Below are 23,616 nucleotides of genomic sequence, written 5' to 3' on the forward strand. Positions count from 1 at the left end.
TGGCCAATGTTTATTTTATTAAATTCTAATCTCTTTAAGGACACCTCAAGATGGAGTTGTTCTCGTGTTCCCCAACAGTGGCAGCGACCACCTCTGGTTGCGCCTGCACCCTCAGGAACCCACTCGCCATCCTTAACTGGAGGCAGCTACTTAGGGCCCGCCTCTGGGAGATGGCTCAGGCAGGCTTGCCAACAGTCAGTGCAGGGCCAGGACCCGGAAATGGTTCCAACTCCCCATTATTTCTTGAAGTGCCCATCTTGTGCAGTAATCTTTTATGTGGCACTTTACTGAATTCCTTTTGGAAATCCAAATACACAACATTTTGGCACAACTGAAAATATTCAGCTCGCGGAGTGAACATGGGATTCTACAGGTAGCAACTTCATTTCTTATCCTGATGATTAGAACAAATCCAGTTACAATCCATCCCACACAAACATGCAGAGTCTGACTGTGTTCTCACCATTTTTGTTTTATTTTAAAAACAGTGCTTTATTACTGTTAGGAAGGGATTCCCCTTCCTTCGAGTTTATAAAAGCCAGCAACAAGATCAATAATTTATACATGGGAAGTAATACAAAAGGAATAATAGTCCATGTCCTATCTACTTAACATTCATGATTATATCTAATTATAACCCAATGAATACTGCTCGGTGATGAAGCTACTATACGATATACCATACCTTCCAGGGAAACGTTCACAAAACAAGGCGGATCAGGGTCAGGACAGTGTTGATGCTAGTTTTCTAGGAAGATTAAATACCACCTGTGCATGGTTTTTCAATTCGGTTTAGTGTTTTCTCCTATTTTATTCTCTTTCTAATGCCTGCACCACAGCACAATTTCTAGTTCCCCACCCTCCGTTCTAAGCTGGAAGGGAAGACCCTCTCCCTGGCTGGTGGTGAGCAAGAATCTCAGTTATGGAAGTTTAGAATTTCTCTTTATTTTTGGGGGGAGGGGGGGGGGGGGGGGAAAGAGAGGAGGGAGAGGGGCGTGGGGAGGGTGGGGAAGTGATCGTGTAGAATGAACTGTTTTCCAAGTAGATGGAAAGAAATAAATGGTGTTTTAAAAAGGCCGAAGGATTAGTTGATTCAAGTATCAGCATCAGCCACGTCACTGTGGTAATGTTTTCTTGTCACTAACACCCAAGAGTGAGTGTTTCCTATTCCAGTCGGGATATAGCCATAGGCTGCGCATGGGTACGGTCCGAAAAACATTACACACACACACACACACAAAACAAATAAAACAAAATAAAATATTGTCAGTCCCATAGAACCTGGTCTGATGGACGGGGCTGTTGGACATTTACCCACACAGTGAGCTGCTGACTGAACATAGCCAGTTCCTGCTAGAAGCAAGACAATTTTTATCCAAAAAGAGAGCTCTTAATCTGAAATTGTTCCCTCCAAAGATTCTGACTAATCTACAGCTGTTATGAGACTCTTAGAAAGCAAAATAAAAAATCAGGTAAAGAGAATAATTGCTGCGAGAACATTACCAATGCGTTATTTGGTAGTAAATGGAGCAGCTGTAGTGCTAATTTACTAAAACATCTGCTGGTATAATATAAAAGTGAATCTAAGTAAAAGAATGTGATTTGTAGTCATAGGAATGAAAGTGATCATCAAACCTGGTGTGACATGGAACAGCGCCTCCCACTAATACAAACTGCCTGTGGCTTCTACAGTTTCCTTCCTCTATAATAACATTTTAAATGCGAGACTACACTAACAGGAGAGCTACCAGGAGATGCCATTGAGTGCCACACCAAGTTCCCATTTTAAATTCCTTCCTCTGTGATGAGACGTTTCTGTGAATGTTTCCCCATTACAATGACAACTAAAATATTTTATATACAAAAAAACATAATTGTCATACAGCGACAAACCACGCTTTGGCTTGCAAAACAATATCATAATTTAAGGGCGGCAGTGTGGTGTCTACGACTAGTGTCCCTTTTTCTTTAAACAGCTTAATATGTCGGTGCAGTACACACCATCTTGCTGGATACTGCATGATCAGAAGCTCTGGCAGCAACTGCACTTGTCCGAAACATGAAAGTGCACTTCTCTTTCAATCCACATCTCCCATTGCAGGGATATAAAACAGGGTTTGAAAACAGATAGCAGTGCCCCAGGAACACTGATGCAGAATAGAAAAGTCTGGGCCAGCCCTGAGCCCGCACAATAAACTATTAGCTTCAGACTGACCTAGAGCCTCAACGAGTGAATTTAACTCTCACATACCTGCTCAACTTTCAACTTTAAAAAAATTGAAATGGCATCCTGAATGCCTCTAAAATGCTTGTCAACATAGTGTGGAATTCATGTCTTCTTACAAGATGTAACTGGGTGACTGACTATTTCCCAAATCTCTGCTGACTGCAAGCTTTCAAATACTAAAGTAATGACTCCTCCCTGCCTCCAATTTGAACCCTCATTCTTCCTTTTATAGATGATAGATAGGCCTGGCCCTGCCTTTTTTAGCCAGATGACCATTTTCTGTGCAGCATCTCCTTTGTTGGTGTTGTTATTCACTGAAAATAGAGGTAAAGAAACAAAGGCTACAAACAATAAAGCCAAAACCTGCACTGATGATTAGGGTTAACAAAATGGTTGAAATAAAAGGCACCAGTTTTCAAACTGTAAGTCTGCTGAATGCAAGCATGTCAAGCCAATCAGAACACATCCTAGGCCACATTAAAAAACATAAGGACACAACTGAATTGGATAATACAATCAGTACCGTTATGCTAGGACTGATGCAATTAAAACATGCATGCATTTAGTGCTAACACTTCAGGGCTGTATCTCTTAATGGTGCTAACTGAAGGTGAAGTATAATACTAGCCCCATTTATACCAGGAGAGTTACTACTTGCATTGGGATTTGCTGGGCAAGTCTACTGTGATCCTAATGCATTTACTCAATTATTTTAAAAGCAAATTTGCTCAGATAAATGTACATCACTGGGGTGGTGACAGTCTGGAACGTATCATTAAAAAGGGGAAAAAAACATGTTCATAATGCATCCACTTTGCAGTCTGTAAATTATTTTTTGGCTGTTGCTGTTGTTTAGGCAGGTGCAAATAGGCACCATTTAGCAGGCTGACCAACTCTGGAAATGGTAAATGGTTGGAAGCTGCTGCTCTGCTCAGTACAAAATCAAAGCACGACACAAAACTGGCTCCATCAACTCGCATACAGCCCATTTCCATCTCCCACCCCCCTCCCCATTCTGCACTGACCTACCTTCAGTGGTGAAATTCTCCACCCTTCCCAGAGCCACCAGGAGTCTCGGTAACAACAATCCTTCGTTGCTGCTGTTCCATACATGCAGTTTCTGGGACCAGCTTCCAATGGGCACCCAATTTCACTTTTGGCTCTCACTAACTTGTTTTTGTGACTAATATTTTTAGTTTCTTTCTCTTTTGTCAGATGAAGCCGATTTCATAAATGTCACTACACACACAAAGAAATGCACTTTTATACCACAGTTAAAAACTGTTTGCACAATCTTTGGAACAAAAAAAAAGGCAGAAACATAAGGGAAAAAAATACATGTTTAGAAGAACGTAATGAGGTATAAAAAAGTAGGTCTCTCTCTCGTGTAATGATTTCCTCGCTTTCTCGTGTATTTTTTTTCGTGTTGAGTTGCTATAAAATTCCACTACTTGTAATATTGCAACACCCAGGCCTTGGGAAGGGGTTGTTCCCATTGCAGGAGTTCACATCACTTTTAGTAGGGAGCGAAACGGCTGTATCCACCTCGGTATAAACTCGCCTGGAAATGGAAAAGAACAGTAAGTAAAGCTAAGTAAAATTCTATAATTTCTCTTTTTCTCCTGAAGCTATTGACAGCAGCCAGCCCGACTGGCCATTATTCATATGTGAGACTTGACGATCAGTGTTGGCAGACTATTTTACTGCAGAGGCATCATGCTCAAGTCCCAATCCTGCCCTCACCTGAGATCCATGTGTGAGAGAGATATTGACAGCAGAAACCCTCTCTAATTTTAACCTGACCTTAACCTGCCAAGCCCAAGGATGCGAGGGCTAACTGCAAGATCCCTTTAAATGCTCCAAATAGGATCAAGTAATGCAACACAGACCATAGATCTAATCTCAATAACTCAATGACTAATTGGAGGAATTATTGAATTAACATCTTTGTAGCAAATTAGGGAACTTATTTTGTACAATTCTGAATTAGCTAAAAGTTAAAAGCTATTGAACCTACCAAATAAAGAACAGAAGCTAAAAGTTGTTTAGTCAGGAAGAGGACTTTGTCTTGGTAAAACTTGAATTATACGTGGTCATGGTATTAAGAGAGACTCAGATAATTAACCTATATCCATTTATTAGCATTCCATGCAATCACTCCTCCTGCAATGTCTGATTTTGGCTATCCGACAGCTTGAACTCCAAGGTATTGGAACTGAAGTACAGGTGAATTCTGCCACATGTTTTCGTTCCAGCAAGAGATTTGAACTGAGATTTGCAGTGTTAAATGCATCTGGAAGGCCTCCCAACAAGTCAAATTCAGACACTTATGGACTAGCTTCTAAAAAGGGCTGATTCTCATTTCACTGTTTGAAGCATTGGGCAAGTTCAGTAACCTACTGTTTTATTTGACGTTTGTAAATAAGTCTTAATAGTTTTAGCTTGTACATAATTTATCAGTATCAGATTATTTTCTGCCTTCGGGGACAGCAGAATATGGCAGGGACTTGTGTGACCTCCAATGAATAAGAAGGGTTCATTATTGACCCTCGATAAGCCTCGACAGGCATGACACATGAAAGGACATAGTTCTTGGTCCAGGGAGACCTGGTCTGCTTAAAGAAACTGCCTTTGGCTGTAAACGTAAAGTCTTCAGAAAAAAGTCTGAGCCATGAACATATTTTCTATTTACTACTTTACTTCATTTTGTTAAAAATGCATTGATGGAATCACAAGCAGTGATTTAAAGAATCAACAGAGCTGAATAGCAGTGGATCCAGATGGTCTTGAGTAGCCCCACAATTCGAGTCGTGTGCAGCTAATGCAGCTTCATCACAAATAGTTTCTAACTCCTCAAATCCAACATCCCTCGTCGAGTTTCTGCTAATTATTTAAATAGTGGTATGCAAAAAGGAGAAAGCAGAACCATGTTTTAATTGGTAACGATGCCATCCAGCTTACCACTAACTAAAGTATCCCAAATTTGACTCTCAATCTATACTCAGTTGCCTCTTTTCAGCCAGGGAAGTGATGGGATACTTCAACTGGTCTCAGCAATAACATTGGTTAGGCTGCATTTGGAGTACTGTGTGCAGTTCTGGTCGCTGCACTACAGGAAAGATGTGATTAAGCTAGAGAGGGTGCAGAAAAGATTCACAAGGATGTTGCCTGGTTTGGAGGGCTTGAGTTATAAAGAGAGATTGGATAGACTGAGTCTGTTTTCCCTGGAGCGAAGGAGACTGAGAGGGGACATGATAGAGGTATATAAAATTATGAGAGGCATAGACAGGGTAGATAGCCAGAGTTTGTTTCCCATGGTAGGGGTGACTAAAACTAGAGGGCATAAGGTGAGAGGGAAGAGGTTTAAAGGGGATCAATGGGGTAAATTTTTCACACAAAGAATAGTGGGTATCTGGAATGAGCTGCCTGAGGAGGTGGTGGAGGCAGGAACAGTAGCAACATTTAAGAGGCATCTGGACAGGTACTTGAATGAGAAAGGCATAGAGCGATATGGAATTAATGCAGGCAGGTGGGATTAGTATAGATAGGCTTTATGGTCGGCATGGACGGGGTGGGCCGAAGGGCTTGTTTCTATGCTGTACGACTATGACACTCCTGGGGTAGTGAAGGGAAAAGTAACTATTTAAAAAACATCCTGAATTTCTGCTTTTTATCACTATCCAATGGCTCTTGCTGGAAAGTACATGTATAGATAGTAGGGGAAGGGTACAGAGTTGGTTATGATCCACTCCCTGGTGGCCAATATATTCCTTTTAAAGGTGTGGTGTGCAGAACTACTCACAGTATTCCAGGTGTAGTCTAACCAGGGCTTTGTATAGTTGAAGCATGACTCCTACCTACCCCTTGTATTCTATTTCTCTAGATATAAAGGCCAGAATTCCATTAGCCTATTTGATTATTTTCTGTATCTAACCATGTCATTTTAATCATCTAAGTACTTGGACCCCCCCCCACCCACAAAAGTCTCTTTGGACCTCTGCTGTTTCCAGCTTTTCACCATTTAGAAAGTACTTGTTCTATCCATTTTCCACAGTTCTGTCCATTCACTTAATCTATTAATATCTCCTGGTAATTTTATGCTTCCATCTACACTGCTTACGATGCTGCCAATCTTTGTGTCATTGGCTTTCTATCCCATTATCTAAGTCATGAATAAATATGGCGAATGGTTGATGTCCAAATACAGATCCTTGCAGGACACCACTGGTCACATCCTGCCAATGAATGCCTATCCATTATCCCTACTCTGTCCTTTTTATTATTCGTTCAGGGAATGTGGGCATTTATTGCCCATCCCTAATTGCCCTCGAGAAGGTGGTGAGCTGTCTTCTTGAACCATTGCAGTCTTTGGGGTGTAGGTACACCAACAGTGCTGTTAGGAAGGGATTTCCAGGATTTTGAAGCAACAGTGAAGGAACGGCAATATAGTTCCAAGTCAGGATGGTGTGTGGCTTAGAGGAGAACTTGCAGGTGGTGGTGTTCCCATGTATCTGCTGCCCTCGTCCTTCTAGGTGGTAGAGGTTGCAGGTTTGGAAGGTGCTGTCAAAGGAGCCTTGGTGAGTTGCTGCAATGCATTTTATAGATGGTACACATTGCTGCCACTGTGCGTCGGTGGTGGAGGGAATGAATGTTGAAGGTTGTGGATGGGGTGCCAATCAAGCAGGCTGCTTTGTCGTGGATGGTGTTGAGCTTCTTGAGTGTTGCTGGAGCTGCACCCATCCAGGCAAGTGGACAGTATTCTATCACACTCCTGACTTGTGCCTTGTAGATGGTGGACAGGCTTTGGGGAGTCAGGAGGTGAGTTACTCGCGATAGAATTCACAGTCTCTGACATGCTCCTGTAGCCACAGCATTTATGTGGCTGGTCCAGTTCAGTTTCTGGTCAATAGTGACCCCCAGGATGTTGACAGTGGGGGATTTAGCGATGGGAATGCCATTGAATGTCAAGGGGAGATAGTTAGATTCTCTCGTTTGAGATGGTCATTGCCTGGCACTTGTGTCACACGAATGTTTCTCGCCACTGATCAGCCCAAGCCTGGATGTTGTCCAGGTTTTGCTGCATATGGACAAGGGCTGCTTCAGTTTCTGAGGAGTCGCGAATGGTGCTGAACACTCTGCAATCAGTGAACATCACCACTTTTGACCTTATCATGGAGGGAGGGTCATTGCTGAAGCAGCTGAAGATGGTTGGGCCCAGGACACTACCCTGAAGAACTCCTGCAGTAAAGTCCTGGGACTGAGCTGATTGACCGCTGACAACCACAACCATCTTCCTTTGTGTCTCCTGCCACTTAGTCAATTTCCTAACCAGATCAATAATCTGCCTTCAATTCCATGAGCTTCAAATTTAGCTAACTGTATCTTATGGTAAACTTCAAATAACTTCTGGGAGTCCAAATAAATAACATCCATAGACATTCCCCTGTCCACTACTTTAGGCACTTCTTTAAAAAAAGCCATCAGATTCCTCAGGCATATCCTACCCTATACAAATCCATGTCCTGCCCTCCACACATCACAGACCTTCCATTTTGTTATTCCCTTCCTCCCTCCCCACTCTTTCGCTTTCTCAAAATCTATTATATTTCTAACCTCCCAGTTCTGATGAAGGGCCATTGACCTGAAATGTTAACCCTGTTTCTCTCTGCACAGATACTGCCAGACCTGCTGAATGTTTCCAGCATTTTCTCTGTTTATTTTAGATTTCCAGCACCCACGGTATTTTTGTTTTTTTACAACTTAGTTTTTTCTTGTTTCTGTCTATTCTGAGTATTGCTTCAACTGGTGATAGCACTGTTGTGGGTTAAGGAGCTCTGAAAATTTGGTAGACTGAACACATAAAAAACAGGGAGTGTACATTCTCACTGCCACATAGCACAAGATCCACACCAATAAAGGTGGTTATCCTGGCTCTCTGCTTGGTTGATGTGTGGTGGGAGGCAAGGGGGGTAGAGTGGGCAGAGAGAAGAGAGAGGTTGAGAGAAGTACTGTGAGCTTACAAGTCGACTGCTAACTGCAGACTGATTTTGTTGGCATAGAAGGGGCTGCTGGGAAGGAACTAGCAAGTTGAAGAGCTTATCAGCTTGAAATTTGAAAGATTTTGTTACAACTGGCTTCAGTGTCCTGGGCTTGGGAAAGGGCACAATGATCCCACTTCTCCTCATGAACCAATGCCAGGGTTAGAAAACGTGTATGTTGGGCAAGGACTGGATTACTCTGTTGTGGTGCCTCCCATGTTTGAATAGCCTGGCGATATTCACTGTCTAGGGTCATGAGTCAGTGGCCATGAGAGGGTAACAGCTGGCTGTGGAACCAGCACCTTCAGGAGAGGATGGGAGAGAAACTATTTTTTCACCCACTTATACCTAAAGGAGACATTAGGAGCTGTTCTACGTAGAAGGACCAACTGTGCAGGGTGGGTTAGTAAATTTGCGGATGACACGAAGGTCGGTGGAGTTGTGGATAGTGCCGAAGGATGTTGTAGGTTACAGAGGGACATAGATAGACTGCAGAGCTGGGCTGAGAGATGGCAAATGGAGTTTAATGCGGAAAAGTGAGAGGTGAAGGAGTAACAGGAATGCAGAGTACTGGGCTAATGGGAAGATTCTTGGTAGTGTAGATGAGCAGAGAGATCTTGGTGTCCAGGTACATAAATCCCTGAAAGTTGCCACCCAGGTTAATAGGGCTGTTAAGAAGGCATATGGTGTGTTAGCTGTTATTAGTAGGGGGATCGAGCTTCGGAGCCACGAGGTCATGCTGCAGCTGTACAAAACTCTGGTGCGGCCGCACCTGGAGTATTGCGTGCAGTTCTGGTCACCGCATTATAGGAAGGATGTGGAAGCTTTGGAAAGGGTGCAGAGGAGATTTACTAGGATGTTGCCTGGTATGGAGGGAAGGTCTTACGAGGAAAGGCTGAGGGACTTGAGGTTGTTTTCGTTGGAGAGAAGGAGGAGGAGAGGTGACTTAATAGAGACATATAAGATAATCAGAGGGTTAGATAGGGTGGATAGTGAGAGTCTTTTTCCTCGGATGGTGATGGCAAACACGAGGGGACATAGCTTTAAGTTGAGGGGTGATAGATATAGGACAGATGTCAGAGGTAGTTTCTTTACTCAGAGAGTAGTAGGGGCGTGGAACGCCCTGCCTGCAACAGTAGTAGACTCGCCAACTTTAAGGGCATTTAAGTGGTCATTGGATAGACATATGGATGAAAATGGAATAGTGTAGGTCAGATGGTTTCACAGGTTGGCGCAACATCGAGGGCCGAAGGGCCTGTACTGCGCTGTAATGTTCTATGTGCACAGCACCACACCAAGTGTGGTGAATGCAGTGGTGAGTTACCAGATGTACAAATTAAAACTGTACTGACCTCTGCAATAATGCGGTTTAAAGGGTCTCCCCCATTTCCTGACTTGAGTGCTGCTGTTTTAAAAGATTTCCTGATCAAAGGGTCAGGGCAAAGGTTGACAGGCAACCAGGTCCTGGGCCTTTGTCCCAGTTTCTCTTGTCCAGGAAGCAGCTCGCCTCAATTCAGGCTAGCTGATGTGAGGAGAAAGCACAGGTAGGAACCCCACATCTCCCAGCCTGTGCTGCAATGCTTCAGGTGCACAACATGCAGCACCACTAATCTGTTCACTCTGTTCTGTCAGCTTGCCCTTACCAAGAGATTTTAAATGAGGTTAATAAAGGAATCAATGAAGAATTGATGGGCACGCCTGTAGAAAGTTCTCAGACCTGCCCTGTTTATTTATGGGGGGGGGGGGGGGGGGGGGGGGGAGTGGAGAGAAATAGAAATAAACGCTTTGTTCCAGACCACCTCATCAATCAGGAGTATAGAGATCCAATTGAATCTCAGTCTGATGCATTAACCCATCAGAAACTAATCAATCACTTTAATTGAACTTAGCGCCTATACGTATGTTCGAGATTTGATGATCAGATAGCCCCAAGTGGACGTTAGCCACACAGCAATGGTGAAATGAAAACATTTCTCAGGTTCCCTGATAACACTAACAGGGTGTGTGTCTGGAGACAGATTCAATTAAGGAGGATGGATGGGGCCCAGGCAGCAGTCACATCAAATTTGAACGATTCATATACTGATTGTTTATCAACTTCCTGCTTCCCAGAGAGTTCCAAACCAGCAGCAGAAAGGTGGTGGCTTGTATTAATCTAATAGCAGCAATAATTTACTCAGCCTCGTCAACTAAAAGTTTTCTAAAAAACCTTCATTTTACTTTGAATTTTGTGTCTGCATATCCTTGCCGACCATCCACAATCCCTGAAGAATACGAGCAACTGGGCTGCTCTGTGTCCCGAAGTCACAAAATATGTATAAGCCACTCAAAATTATTCACCATCCTTAAAGGAATCAACTCCACAATTCAATGTAGCACTGACCCACACAGGTCAGATTCAATTCTCAGCCTGTTTGGTTTTGGCTGATCCAGCAAAGGCAGCAATTAAGCTGCTACAATTGGTTCAGTGCCATAGGACCAGAACAGAGAATGGGCATAAAATCAGCCAGGGCCCCTGTTCCTGATTGTTATCTAGTGGTCCCTACAGGAAAATGCGTATCTTGGTCATCTTGAGGGCAGGATCAGGTTCTGCCATGATTCTCACCCATACCCAAATAACCTGCCAACACTCACTATCTAAACGTACACACAGAGAATGTGAAAGGTATTGGAACTGTGTCCCAACAAGAGCCTCCAGTAGAATTCAGAAACAAGTTGCATGGGGGAAAAGTGCGGTGAGAAAAACTACATTCCACTAGCCCGCAGCACAGCCTGTCAGTGTATTAAAGTGCTGTGCCACCAGCATCTGAAGTACAGCAACAGGTTACTTTGGGTATGGTTTCTTTTCTTTCTTTTGGGCCTCCTTATCTCGAGAGACAATGGATACGCGCCTGGAGGTGGTCAGTGGTTTGTGAAGCAGCGCCTGGAGTGGCTATAAAGGCCAATTCTGGAGTGACAGGCTCTTCCACAGGTGCTGCAGAGAAATTTGTTTGTTGGGGCTGTTGCACAGTTGGCTCTCCCCTTGCGCCTCTGTCTTTTTTCCTGCCAACTACTAAGTCTCTTCGACTCGCCACAATTTAGCCCTGTCTTTATGGCTGCCCGCCAGCTCTGGCGAATGCTGGCAACTGACTCCCACGACTTGTGATCAATGTCACACGATTTCATGTCGCGTTTGCAGACGTCTTTATAACGGAGACATGGACGGCCGGTGGGTCTGATACCAGTGGCGAGCTCGCTGTACAATGTGTCTTTGGGGATCCTGCCATCTTCCATGCGGCTCACATGGCCAAGCCATCTCAAGCGCCGCTGACTCAGTAGTGTGTATAAGCTGGGGGTGTTGGCCGCTTCAAGGACTTCTGTGTTGGAGATATAGTCCTGCCACCTGATGCCAAGTATTCTCCGAAGGCAGCGAAGATGGAATGAATTGAGACGTCGCTCTTGGCTGGGTATGGTAACTTAGTGATTATGGTACAGGCTACCAAGTCAAAGGTTGCAAGTTCAAATCTCACCATAGCAAACTGGGAAACTGAATTCACTGAATCTGCTGGCTGCAGGAAAGCTGACGATTGTTGTCAAACCTCAATGTCTCACTAACGTCTGCCTCCCCCACACAGTCTGGCCCAATATTCCCTGTAAGCTACATGGCCATGTGGCAATCTAAAAGTTACTGTACAGGCTGTGAAGTTAGCCTCTCAGTTACCACACGTGCGTGGCCACACAAAAAATTAAAAAAGGCCACTAACTTAAACAAATTACCTGCACACTGCAAACAAAAAAATGAGAACATTGGTGTGGCCTACCAGAGATTGCAATCCCACACCATCATTCTGAGAGATTTGAGCCAAGTTTTGCCCCCACACTCCCATATTTAGCCTCTCTTGCATCTTTTCTATTTCCTACTTCTGTCACGTTGTGTTGTAGCTTCCATGCTTCAGTTCCTTAAGGTGTGCACAAAGTTTTTTGCAGAACTATTTCATTGGATTATCATGTCTCAATTACACAAGGCCAACTCCTGAACACTTCCTGGGATCCTTTACTGCCCACATCACCCTCCTCCTTCCAATACCACTTATTTCTGTTCACCTCTAGGAAAAACTCTCCCCAAGTCATTTACAAGTGCACTCTCAAACTCCTACCTGCTTAGACACTGGCCTTCCATTCATCATATTGCTTCTGCAATCATTTGCTCAATCACTCCCTTACCTCCAGCTTTGATAGCCTCTCCCCCTGTAAAACCTCTCTGGTAACAGTGGCGCAGTGGTTAGCACCGCAGCCTCACAGCTCCAGCGACCCGGGTTCAATCCTGGGTACTGCCTGTGTGGAGTTTGCAAGTTCTCCCTGTGTTTGCGTGGGTTTCCTCCGGGTGCTCCGGTTTCCTCCCACATGCCAAAAGACTTGCAGGTTGATAGGTAAATTGGCCATTATAAATTGTCCCTAGTATAGGTAAGTGGTAGGGAAATATAGTGACAGGTAGGGATGTGGTAGGAATATGGGATTAGTGTCGGATTAGTATAAATGGGTGGTTGATGGTTGGCACAGACTCGGTGGGCCGAAGGGCCTGTTTCAGTGCTGTATCTCTAACTAACTAACGCTACCGCCCCCACCCTCCCCACCACATCCGCTATATTCCCCAAATTTGCTCCCTCAAGTGCAAAAGACACAGATGTTTCCTGCAATTCCACATTTCAATCTCTCTAATCAGGTTTCCAGCCCCATGCCACAGCACTGAAATGGCCTTAATCAAGGTCACAAATGACAGCCTCTGTGACTATGGATTGTCAACCTCTGCAAATTATGACCACGTCGACCACACAATCCTCCTCCAACACTACTTCTCCGTTGTCCTGCTCAGTGGGAGTGCTCTCACTCTTACCTATCCAGCAACAGCTTCTCTTCCTGTCGCTGCACCATTACCTTTGGAGTAACCTCAGGATCTACCACTGGCCCTCCCTCATCCTTATTTACATGTTACTTGAAGACATGAGGTAAACCTCCACATGTATGCAGATGACATCCAGATTTACCTTCCCACCACCTCGGTCTTGTAAGACTGCTTTTATGACAATTTCCTTCAGTTAAATATTGGGAAGACCGAAGTCCCCACTACAAGCACCACACACTTGCCACCAACCTAACCCCTTCATCTTGCCAACTGCCTAGAGTTATATCTGACTGTTTGCAACCATCTATTTAAACCTGAGCTGAGCTTATGACCCATGTTCTTTCCATAATAAGACTGCCTACTTCCACCTCTGCAATCTCACTCTTCAGTCCCGCCTCAGTCCATTAGCTGCTGAAAACCTCATCCACGCCATCGACATTTCCAGACTTGCACCTGAAGTGCTGTAACCTGCCAGGCTACGGATCAAGTGCTGGAAGGTGGTTTTAGATTGGGCAGCTAGTTTTTTTCAGCTGGCACAGACATGATGGGCTGAATGGCTTCCTTCTGTGCCATAACTTTTCTATGGTTCTACTTGACTACTCCAATGGTCTCCTAGTTAGCCTCCTATCCTGTAAACTTAAACTCATGCAAAACTCCACTGCACTATCCTGCACTAGGTCCCATTAACCCCCACCCCCGTACTCACAGTCCTACATTGCCTTTCAGTTACCCAACACCTCAATTTTAAATCTCATCCTCATAACCTTCATAACCTTGTACTTCATTATCGCTAACATTCTTCAGCCCTACACCCCTCTAGATCTCTCCTTCCCTTCAATTCTAGCCACTTGTTGCATTCCCCCTCCCTTTGCTTCACCAATGGGGGCCTTGTCTTCAGCCATCCAGTCCTCGATCTGGAATTTCCTCCCACTCTCCACCTTACTCCTCTCCTTAAAACCCAGCTCTTTGATCAAGCTTTTGATCACCCCACTTAATATCTCCTCCTTGGATTTAATGCCCATTTTGCTGTACTGTACTTGTGAAGGGCCTTAGAATTTTTCTGCATTAAATGAAACTTGTTGCCATTTGAAAAAAAAAGGAACATCAAAACTTAAGAGTTTACTTACCACAGCACTAACTCCATAGGTGGGAGCAGGAGCGAGTGTGTGATAGGGGTCTGCAGTGTAAACACGCCCATAGCTGCAAAAATAATAATAAATTTAATTGAAATATCAAAGCAGAAATGCATTGCCCCGGCAAGACCAAACTGAAAATAAAAAACAGCAGGATCCGAGGTTCCTCCTTTGACAGCTCACATTAGCATAAAACAAAGTGAGGCATTCTGCAATTGGTCTCAGCACGGCTTCATGGGAAATTTCAGGCAGGGCTCCTACCCTTGAATGCTATCCAGTAAGCTCGCTGAAAGGCACAAATGCTGACTGAGGAGGAGATTGGGCTCAGATTTAACATGACAAGCTATCCATGAAGAATTGCCAGTTAGTGAGGCACCAGATGGCATGAATGCCTATTAAATTCAGCCTGAGTCACCAGAGAGAAAAGTTCTTCTCTCTTCCATAAATAATCAGTCCAACTGAGCCACTGATTGTTCCCAGTTAAAAGTCACCTCCATTTTTTTGTGGCTAGAACACCCTACAAATATCATTAGGATTAAATCAATGCATCAGTTCAGGTAAAAGGAAAATCATTTGAGACATATTTACATTCATGGTGCAATGGCATTGAGACATTATCCTCTCAAACCCTATTCGCCATGTGCACACTGCACAATGAATCCAAGCAGATTGATAGTAAGAACCCCCTTCAAAAAAAAGGCTGTGGAAACAACAGGGTTCGTACTAAGTGAAAGCTTCAAAGAATAATGTGACTCTTCTGGATAGGTAATCTATCTTTCTTCACATATCAAATGTCGACATATCACTGAAAAGTGAGCCAGTACCAACTCACTGAGGAAGGGTCTTTAGCCCTAGATTAATGCCCGTAACCAGCAGTGACCTGCTAAGCTGCAAGTCACCCTTGATGGACAGGTCCAAACAATGGTGGTTGGCAAAGGTATGTGAGTTGCTTCAAGCAGATGCTTTATAAATACTTTCAACCAAGACTCATTTGAAATGTACCATACAAGTCACAGTTGACTCATAGAATTGGGCGGCACAGTGGTTAGCACCGCAGCCTCACAGCTCCAGTGACCCGGGTTCGATTCTGGGTACTGCCTGTGCGGAGTTTGCAAGTTCTCCCTGTGACAGCGTGGATTTTCGCCGGGTGCTCCAGTTTCCTCCCACAGCCAAAGACTTGCAGGTGATAGGTAAATTGGCCGTTGTAAATTGCCCCTAGTGTAGGTAGGTGGTAGGGAATATGGGATTACTGTAGGGTTAGTATAAATGGGTGGTTGTTGGTCGGCACAGACACGGTGGGCCGAAGGGCCTGTTTCAGTGTTGTATCTCTAAATAAAAAAATAAATAGAATATCTTGACCAGACTGCAAGGTTTTCTACCTGTAAGGTGGTAACTGTAAAGAATGCCATCATTTATTCATATAGTTTCTGTTTGGAGATGGCTTTCCCCATGACCCGAAGACAGATTACAAAGCATTAGCAAGATTTTGGTGTCCATATGCAGATAACAAAAAAATGCCACAGTCAAAACTGTGTTCCAGCTCAGAAATCAGAAGTGGCAAGAAAAGCAATTGAATTGGAGAAAGAAAATCCAAGATAAAAATGTAGTTCCCTTTTATAGTAGCACCAAATGCTTCATCATCAGTGCCTGCAACTCCTGGTTTTAGCTTAAACCAATTTGACAACATATACCTTTTCACTCTAGACAGTTGAGCCACATGAATGGAGATTTTTAAACATAGGAGTACAAGTAGAAAACGCCTTAAAAAAACAAATAGGATTTAAAATTTTATCTATGTAGGTGTGTGTATTGAATATAAAAACAGGCAAGTGGTGTTGAACGTATTGTCTGATTACACTTCTGTGAAGCACCTTGGTAGGTTTCCCTACATTAAATATGCTACATAAATGCAAGTTACTGTTGAATTTGTACAAGACATTGGTTAGGCTACAGTTGCTGCACTGCATGCATTTTTGGGCACCCCAGTATAGGAAGAATAGAATCATAGAAAGGATACAGTAAAGGTCAACTAGAATATCAGGAATGAAAATTTTCAAAAAATTACTGCTCTTTTCACTGGAGCAAAGGTGATTAAAGGTGGAATTTAATAGAGGCTTCAAAATATGAAAAGTTTTGAGAGAATAATGAAAGATTATTTTCTCTGGCTGCCAAATCAGTAACCGAGGCATTAGCTCAGGAATATCATGACCAAAGGGGAGTTCGAAGGACTCCCCCCACCCACCCACCACCCCACCCCCCCCACACACACACAAAGGGTTATAGGACATTGAATAGTACTACAAGGGGCTATTAAAGCAGAGACCATAAATTCATTTAAAAGGAAATTGGATAAATATTTGAAAACAAATATAAAAGAACTTGCAGAAAGAGATCAGAACACATAGCTCCAGCTGAGGTGCTAGCATTAGACAGAAGTCTGGAGCTGAATGGCCTCCTTCTGTGTTGTGATTTATATTATTCCAGGACAGGCACATCAATGTGTGAAGGACCAGACGACCAGACTAAAATTGCAAGCTGCAATTGAGAGAACAAATTATTTTTCACAAATTAAAGGTCAAGAAGTAATGGAAAGCATCCTTTTAAAACAGCACCTTTCTGTAAGAAAGTCCATGCCTTGTTTAAAAGGCGATCTGAAAGGAATGCTTGTGATTGACTTTACCCAGTCAATCTCCCAGCAAATTACCCATATAATTTGCAGCATATAAACAACTTGAAATGCTCCCTTTGAAAAATGCCTCAAGAAATCCTATGTCCAGGATAGTGGAAAGAGTCAAGTTCTGAGGGCCATAAAATAGCATGGGTAAAACTTTCCTTCCCCATTGCTGCTGCTGTTGCTGCCAACAAACCATCTCTGCAGTTATGGTATCTTCCAATAAATTCTAACATGCTTCCCTTGATTTTCACCTCAAAGGAGACTGGATTAACAATGTTTCTCTGAGCATATCACAATCTCCTCCCAAATAGTGCAAAAAGCTGGACCGTCATCTACTGTGGCCCCAGTGGGCAGTAGGGAGAAGTCACTATTGGAGTGCTGAGGCAAGTCTACTAAATGAGGATTTTTTTAAATTGCCTGCATGATTTGATCTTTGCTCAGATTTTCAGATCCTGGATACATACATGTGTCACAGAACAAGCCATTAAAGTAGCTAATTCTACTTGCCTGCTGTGCGGGTGGATATCTCAAGATGGCATTCCTGGATAGATGCAAGGCTTTGCTAGTGGTCTTTAAATATACCCCAGCACAGAACACTCATCATTAAGACTAATAAATTAATAATGGTCACGTGAGAAAAGCAATGGAATGACTGAAACCATATCCCAGTGAGCAGTCAGTATCTTCAGCAAGAGCAAGTAGGGGAGAAAAACTGTCAGAAAACTGTTGAGAGAAATAACACATCTTAAATGGACCTTCATCCCTTCTGATTTTTCTTGTTTTCTTGTCTCCAATTTGACAATCATTTCATTCTAGTCGTTATGTGGAGGATGAAGAATGACACTGTCTCTAGGATAAAATGCAGTGTTGGTGGTTCACTCACTAATGAATAATCCATATAAAGCAATCCCAGTAATGCAGCCTACATTACAAGAACCTTTGTTAAATCAGTCTCAGAAGTCTCAGTCGGGAAGGAGAGGGGGAGGAGAGGGGGAGGGGAGGGGGGAAGGAGAGGGGGAGGGGAGGGGGGGGGAAGGAGAGGGGAAGGAGAGGGGGAGGGGAGGGGGGGGGAAGGAGAGGGGGAGGGGAGGGGGGGAAGGAGAGGGGGAGGGGAGGGGGGAAGGGGGAGGGGAGGGGGGGGAAGGGGGAGGGGAGGGGGGGGAAGGAGAGGGGGAGGGGAGGGGGAGGGAAGGAGAGGGGGAGGGGAGGGGAGGGGGGAAGGAGAGGGGGAGGGGAGGGGGGGGAAGGAGAGGGGGAGGGGAGGGGGGGGGAAGGAGAGGGGGAGGGGGGGAAGGAGAGGGGGAGGGGAGGGGGGGAAGGAGAGGGGGAGGGGAGGGGGGGGAAGGAGAGGGGGAGGGGAGGGGGGGAAGGAGAGGGGGAGGGGAGGGGGGAAGGAGAGGGGGAGGGGAGGGGGGAAGGAGAGGGGGAGGGGAGGGGGGAAGGAGAGGGGGAGGGGAGGGGGGAAGGAGAGGGGGAGGGGAGGGGGAAGGAGAGGGGGAGGGGAGGGGGGGAGGGGAGGGGGGGAAGGAGAGGGGGAGGGGAGGGGGGAAGGAGAGGGGGAGGGGAGGGGGGAAGGAGAGGGGGAGGGGAGGGGGGGAGGGGGGGAAGGAGAGGGGGAGGGGAGGGGGGGGAAGGAGAGGGGGAGGGGAGGGGGGGGAAGGAGAGGGGGAGGGGAGGGGGGGGGAAGGAGAGGGGGAGGGGAGGGGGGGGAAGGAGAGGGGGAGGGGAGGGGGGGGAAGGAGAGGGGGAGGGGAGGGGGGGGAAGGAGAGGGGGAGGGGAGGGGGGGGAAGGAGAGGGGGAGGGGAGGGGGGGGAAGGAGAGGGGGAGGGGAGGGGGGGGAAGGAGAGGGGGAGGGGAGGGGGGGGAAGGAGAGGGGGAGGGGAGGGGGGGGGAAGGAGAGGGGGAGGGGAGGGGGGAAGGGGAGGGGAGGGGGGAAGGGGGAGGGGAGGGGGGAAGGAGAGGGGGAGGGGAGAGGGAGACAGAAGGGAGTGGGGGAGGGAACCAGACTGGGGGGAGGGGGGGGGGGTGGGGGAGAAGATAGAGAAGAGAGCCAGAGGGGAGGAGGGGACCGGGGTGTGGGGGAGTGAGAGAGAGATGGTGAGGGGGTGGTGGGGGCAAGTGGGGGAGAGAGTGAGAGATACGGAGAGAGGTGGGGGGGGGGGGGGAAGTGAGAGATACGGAGAGAGGGGGGGGGGAACAGCGAGAGGGGGAGAGAGAGGGGGGAAGAATGGGACAGAAGGGGGTGGGGAAGAGGGGGCCAGGGGGAGGGGAAGAGTGAGAGAGAGACACACACACAGAGGGGGGAGAGAGAGAGAGAGTCAGAGAGTCATTTATTTATGGCACAGAAGGAGGCCATTCGTCACACTGTCCATGCTAGCTCTCCACGGAGCTATGCAGTCAGTGTCACTCCCCAGCTCGATCCCTGTAGCCCTGCAAGTCTATTTCTCTCAGGTGGCCATCCAACTTCCTCTTAAAGTCATTGATTGTTTCCGCTTCCACCTCCCTTGTGGGCAGCGAGTTCCAGTCATTAACAACCGGTGTAAAAAAAAGCGCATCTCTCGCCCAAAACTTTCAATTTGTGTTCCCTAGTCCTTGCGTGGGGGAAGACAGAAAGGAGAGAGAGAGAGAGAGAGAGAGAGAGAGACACACACAGAGACAGCGAGAGAGAGACAGACACAGAGAGAGCGAGAGAGTGTGAGAGAGAGAGAGAGAGTAAGTATGTGGGGACATGAGGGAGAGAGATCAGGATCACTCCTGACAGCTGACAAATCTATTTTGGTGGAAGCAAGGTGGTGAAATGTTATTGGGGGATAGGTGGAAATGTGGAGCAATCAGTTCAGCCATGAGGCGGTTAGGAAAGCATATGGGATATTTGCCTTTATTAGCCGGGGCATAGAACATAAGAGCAGGGAGATTGTGATGGAACTGTATAAAACGCTAGTTAGGCCACAGTTGGAGTACTGTGTACAGTTCTGGGCACCACATTATAGGAAGGATGTGACTGTACTGGAGAGGGTGCAGAGGAGATTCACCAGGATGGTGCCTGGGCTGGAGCATTTCAGCTATGAAGAGAGACTGAAAAGGCTGGGGTTGTTTTCCTTAGAGCAGAGAAGGCTGAGAGGGGACCTGATTGAGGTATACAAAATTGAGGGGCATTGATAGATTAGATAGGAAGAAATTTTTTCCCTTAGCGGAGGGGTCAATAACCAGGGGGCATAGATTTAAGGTAAAGGGCAGGAGGTTTAGAGGGGATTTGAGGAAAAATGTTTTCACCCAGAGGGTAGTTGGAATCTGGAACGCACTGCCTGAAGAGGTGGTAGAGGCAGGAAACCTCACAATATTTAAGTAGTATTTAGATGAGCACTTGAAATGCCATAGCATACAAGGCTACAGACCAAGTGCTAGAAAATGGGATTAGAATAGATAGGTGCTTGATGGCCGGCACATATACGATGGGCCAAAGGGTCTGCTTGTGCTGTATAACTCTATGAACTTATTGAATGGTGGAGCAGGCTAGAAGGGCCGAGTGGCCTACTCCTGCTCCTAATTCGTATCCGAAATACTCTGCATCGCTACATCAAATATGTGGGCAGAGATTTGACTATTTATGCAAGCTATGTCACCAAATCAGTTCGGAAACAGTTTTAATGCCTTCATCTTTCTGAAATTTGGTCACCAGCCCCCTATGTAGGGCTAAAATTGTAATGTGGCCCCCCCACATGAAAAGTTTGGACACCCCCGTTCTTACCTGTCACTGTATGCAGTGGCAGTAGCAGTTGCTGGCTGTGCATACCTGTAGGCTGCATATCCACCCTGGGAACAAAGAAGGAGATGCCTAAGAACACTGCTACACACTCACATGCACACCAAAACAATGGTAAAAACTGCATTTGTTTCATATATTACAAATTTTAAACAAAAAATTGGTGCATGCACCATTTATTGTTAACACTGCAGATTTTAAACTTATGATTTGCAGAATAGCAGCAAAAAAAATTCTTCGGTGGCAACATTTCAAAGAGCTGACTGTCCAATTCTCAAAGCCTGGGTTTGAAGATTTAGGCAGCTGTCAAGTGCAATTCGCACAAATCTTTGCTGTCAGTCTACCAACTGACTGCTGTGCAACTAACCTGGGTATCGGCTAAAAGTACTCTCCCCCCTCCCTCCCACCTTCAAATAGGGCCCCCACTGACATCTGCCTTCACTCCCTCCAACTCACATGTGCAAGTAACTCAGGTCTCTGCTGACATTGCACACTCCTCACCATTGTGAAACTAACATGGGCGATGGCTGGCATTTTTACTGTTTGCCACTGGCTGTTGACCTCGACCCCTTCTTAGTGGACTACAGAGCAGATCCACCCAGCTTCAGGTAAATAAACTCCTCCTACCAGCAAGTAAAAATGGCCTGAACGTGGGAATGAAGATTGAGTGCTGCTAATCGGGATGTAAATAGGCAAAGCAGAAATCAAGAGAAGGATCAGTTTTAAATTTCCAATTCTACCAATGCCACCCCACAAAACTAAATCTCTCCACAGAGCACAAGGCAACAGTTCCAAAGGTTGCAGCATCCCTCCTCACCCAACTGGTCAGTCCTCAATGAAGTGTGCCAGGTAGTGTCAACAGGCCACGGGCAGTTGCCTTCAATGCCATTCTATCTGATATTCACTAACTCAACACAATGAGAAAGTGCACAAGTGGCTTGATCACCAGAGATATTGGGGGTGGGGAGAAAATGCAATTTAGTGAACAGGAAATCTCCAACAGATGTGCAAAAACTAGAGCATGTTTGAACCCCGCCTGGAATTTTTTTTAATAGCATTGCCAAACTGATTCGATGTATAATTGCCTCTGCAGCTCATGTATGATAGATTACATTAAAACAAGTGCAGTTTTAAAAGAAATCATTTAATATGCAAGTACAAATGAGTCTTTATATTCTAAACAATCAAGCTGTGGTATCTGTCAATCAGGAGAAATCGGAGCATGCGGATGTCCGAATCTACAGCACTAGCAATCACCAACCAAATGATCCACAGACTAACTCTGGGCGTCCCAGCATTCTTCAGAGGACAGCCCTCAGCCCTATTCGCTATGGCAAGCCGAGTGAAGGAAACAGCCTGGATTACTAGAGCGTGCAGCCACGATTCTCAGTATTATATATATATATATATATAAATAAATGTATATATGAAAATATAATAAACATTCATGATCACCATTCACTCATTGCAGCCTCTCCCGCATACCTAAATGGTTAACGTTCACGTCAAGCAAACCACATTAAAAGTTCTCGCTGCAGTTAGCGGTGGGAGCTGAGATACTAACCAAACTCTATAGCATATTTATCAGGTATCTGTGGAAAACAGATTGCTTAAAGTAGCAGCTACCTGCTGGGAATGAATTTTTTTTTTTTTTAAAACACCAAGTTTTATTACTGACCAGCAAAAGGGGGAACGGGGGTGGAGGGAAGCTAACTTTCATCGAGACAGTCAGACCCAACATTAAGCCTCTCACCTGTGCAATTACGTTCTCTAAAAAGTCCTAATTTTTCTTGAACTCTATGAAAGTATATTCCACAGTAGATTTTAACTGTAGTGGATGATCGGAACAGGAGGAGGAAGGGATTGTGTGGCAGCCTCAGCTGAATCCATTGAGCAACCTTTTACCACTTTGGCAGAGAAATGTGCTGCAGTATGCTTGCTAGATACCTGTTCCTATTTCAAGGGGAGGAGAAGTGTGGGAACAGCACCTCAATAGCTCACTGGATAAATGCACGGTCTGGCGTGTACCCGAACCAAATACATGATAAGGTCCCATTTTCTAGTCGGTGCTGCGTTAGGGGACCTCAAGTGGTGTGGTAGCTGGGAGACTATAAACTGCTAGAATGCCCATGCACTAGGGAGGGAAAATCAACCGAGGCTACTATTAAGCAGCGACACTACTCAAAGTGTGCATGAGAGAGAAAGCAGGATCTGGCTCAGTTGGAGTGTCCTCCAAAGCTGAATAGCCTCCAGATACTTACTGTCTAGATTCACACAGGAAAAGCCACTTGGATGAGGTATTAAAGCCTTGCCAAAACCATACCTAGCAATAGTCAGCATCTTCATAGAGGAAAGAGTACTGGAGGGGAAAAAGCACCCCTTTCAAATACCAAATACAGAGTGGTATTAGTAATGGCCGTGCAGTTGTCAATGGGATGGACTGTCCTGCCTATCCACCTCCAAAAGACTTTTCTTTCATCTACATAGATAACTGTAAAATATTTAACAATTCAGACCTGCCTGTATCATTACCAGGGATACCACATCAATAAATAAAATTCAGTTTTTATTAGATCAGGCTCCGGAATTTTTACCAGTGTTTTGGGGATCACATTCCACAATTGCATCTGCATGAAAACAGAAAATCAATGGCCTTGAACATTTCCTACACAGGCTGCTTATGAGAAGTGATCAGGTAGCAATTAATTCTACCTGAAGTGCATTTAAATATTTATCGTATATTAACAACACCTAAACATCTGAAGTTAGCCACTGAATTGAGACTTAGCATCTTGTGCATGGCAACATGAATTAATGGGAAAGGATGGCGTGCTTATGCCATGATGTACTAGAGTGAAAGAAAGTGACTTGGTTCATTGGAATTCAATGCTTGGATCC

At 45.2% G+C, this 23,616-nt stretch overlaps 1 protein-coding gene across 16 annotated transcripts in view; it reads right to left on the minus strand.

The window, feature by feature from the left end:
• Positions 1–452: 452 nt before the first annotated feature.
• Positions 453–23,616, minus strand: part of LOC137353490 (RNA binding protein fox-1 homolog 2-like) — a 342,023-nt gene continuing 318,859 nt past the window's right edge. For 12 of the 16 annotated variants that reach the window (XM_068019825.1, XM_068019827.1, XM_068019833.1 and 9 more), the window contains 3 exons: positions 20,704–20,768; positions 14,275–14,347; positions 453–3,788 (listed from right to left, as the gene is read on the minus strand). In XM_068019825.1, coding sequence (XP_067875926.1) covers positions 3,662–3,788; positions 14,275–14,347; positions 20,704–20,768 — 265 coding nt within the window. In that variant the 3' untranslated portion in view covers positions 453–3,661. The remainder of the gene's footprint in view (positions 3,789–14,274; positions 14,348–20,703; positions 20,769–23,616) is intronic. The other 4 variants (XM_068019836.1, XM_068019834.1, XM_068019835.1 and 1 more) reach the window with 2 other exon arrangements.

The sequence above is a fragment of the Heterodontus francisci genome, chromosome 41, assembly GCF_036365525.1.
Source record: "Heterodontus francisci isolate sHetFra1 chromosome 41, sHetFra1.hap1, whole genome shotgun sequence".
Taxonomy (NCBI): Eukaryota; Metazoa; Chordata; class Chondrichthyes; order Heterodontiformes; family Heterodontidae; genus Heterodontus; species Heterodontus francisci.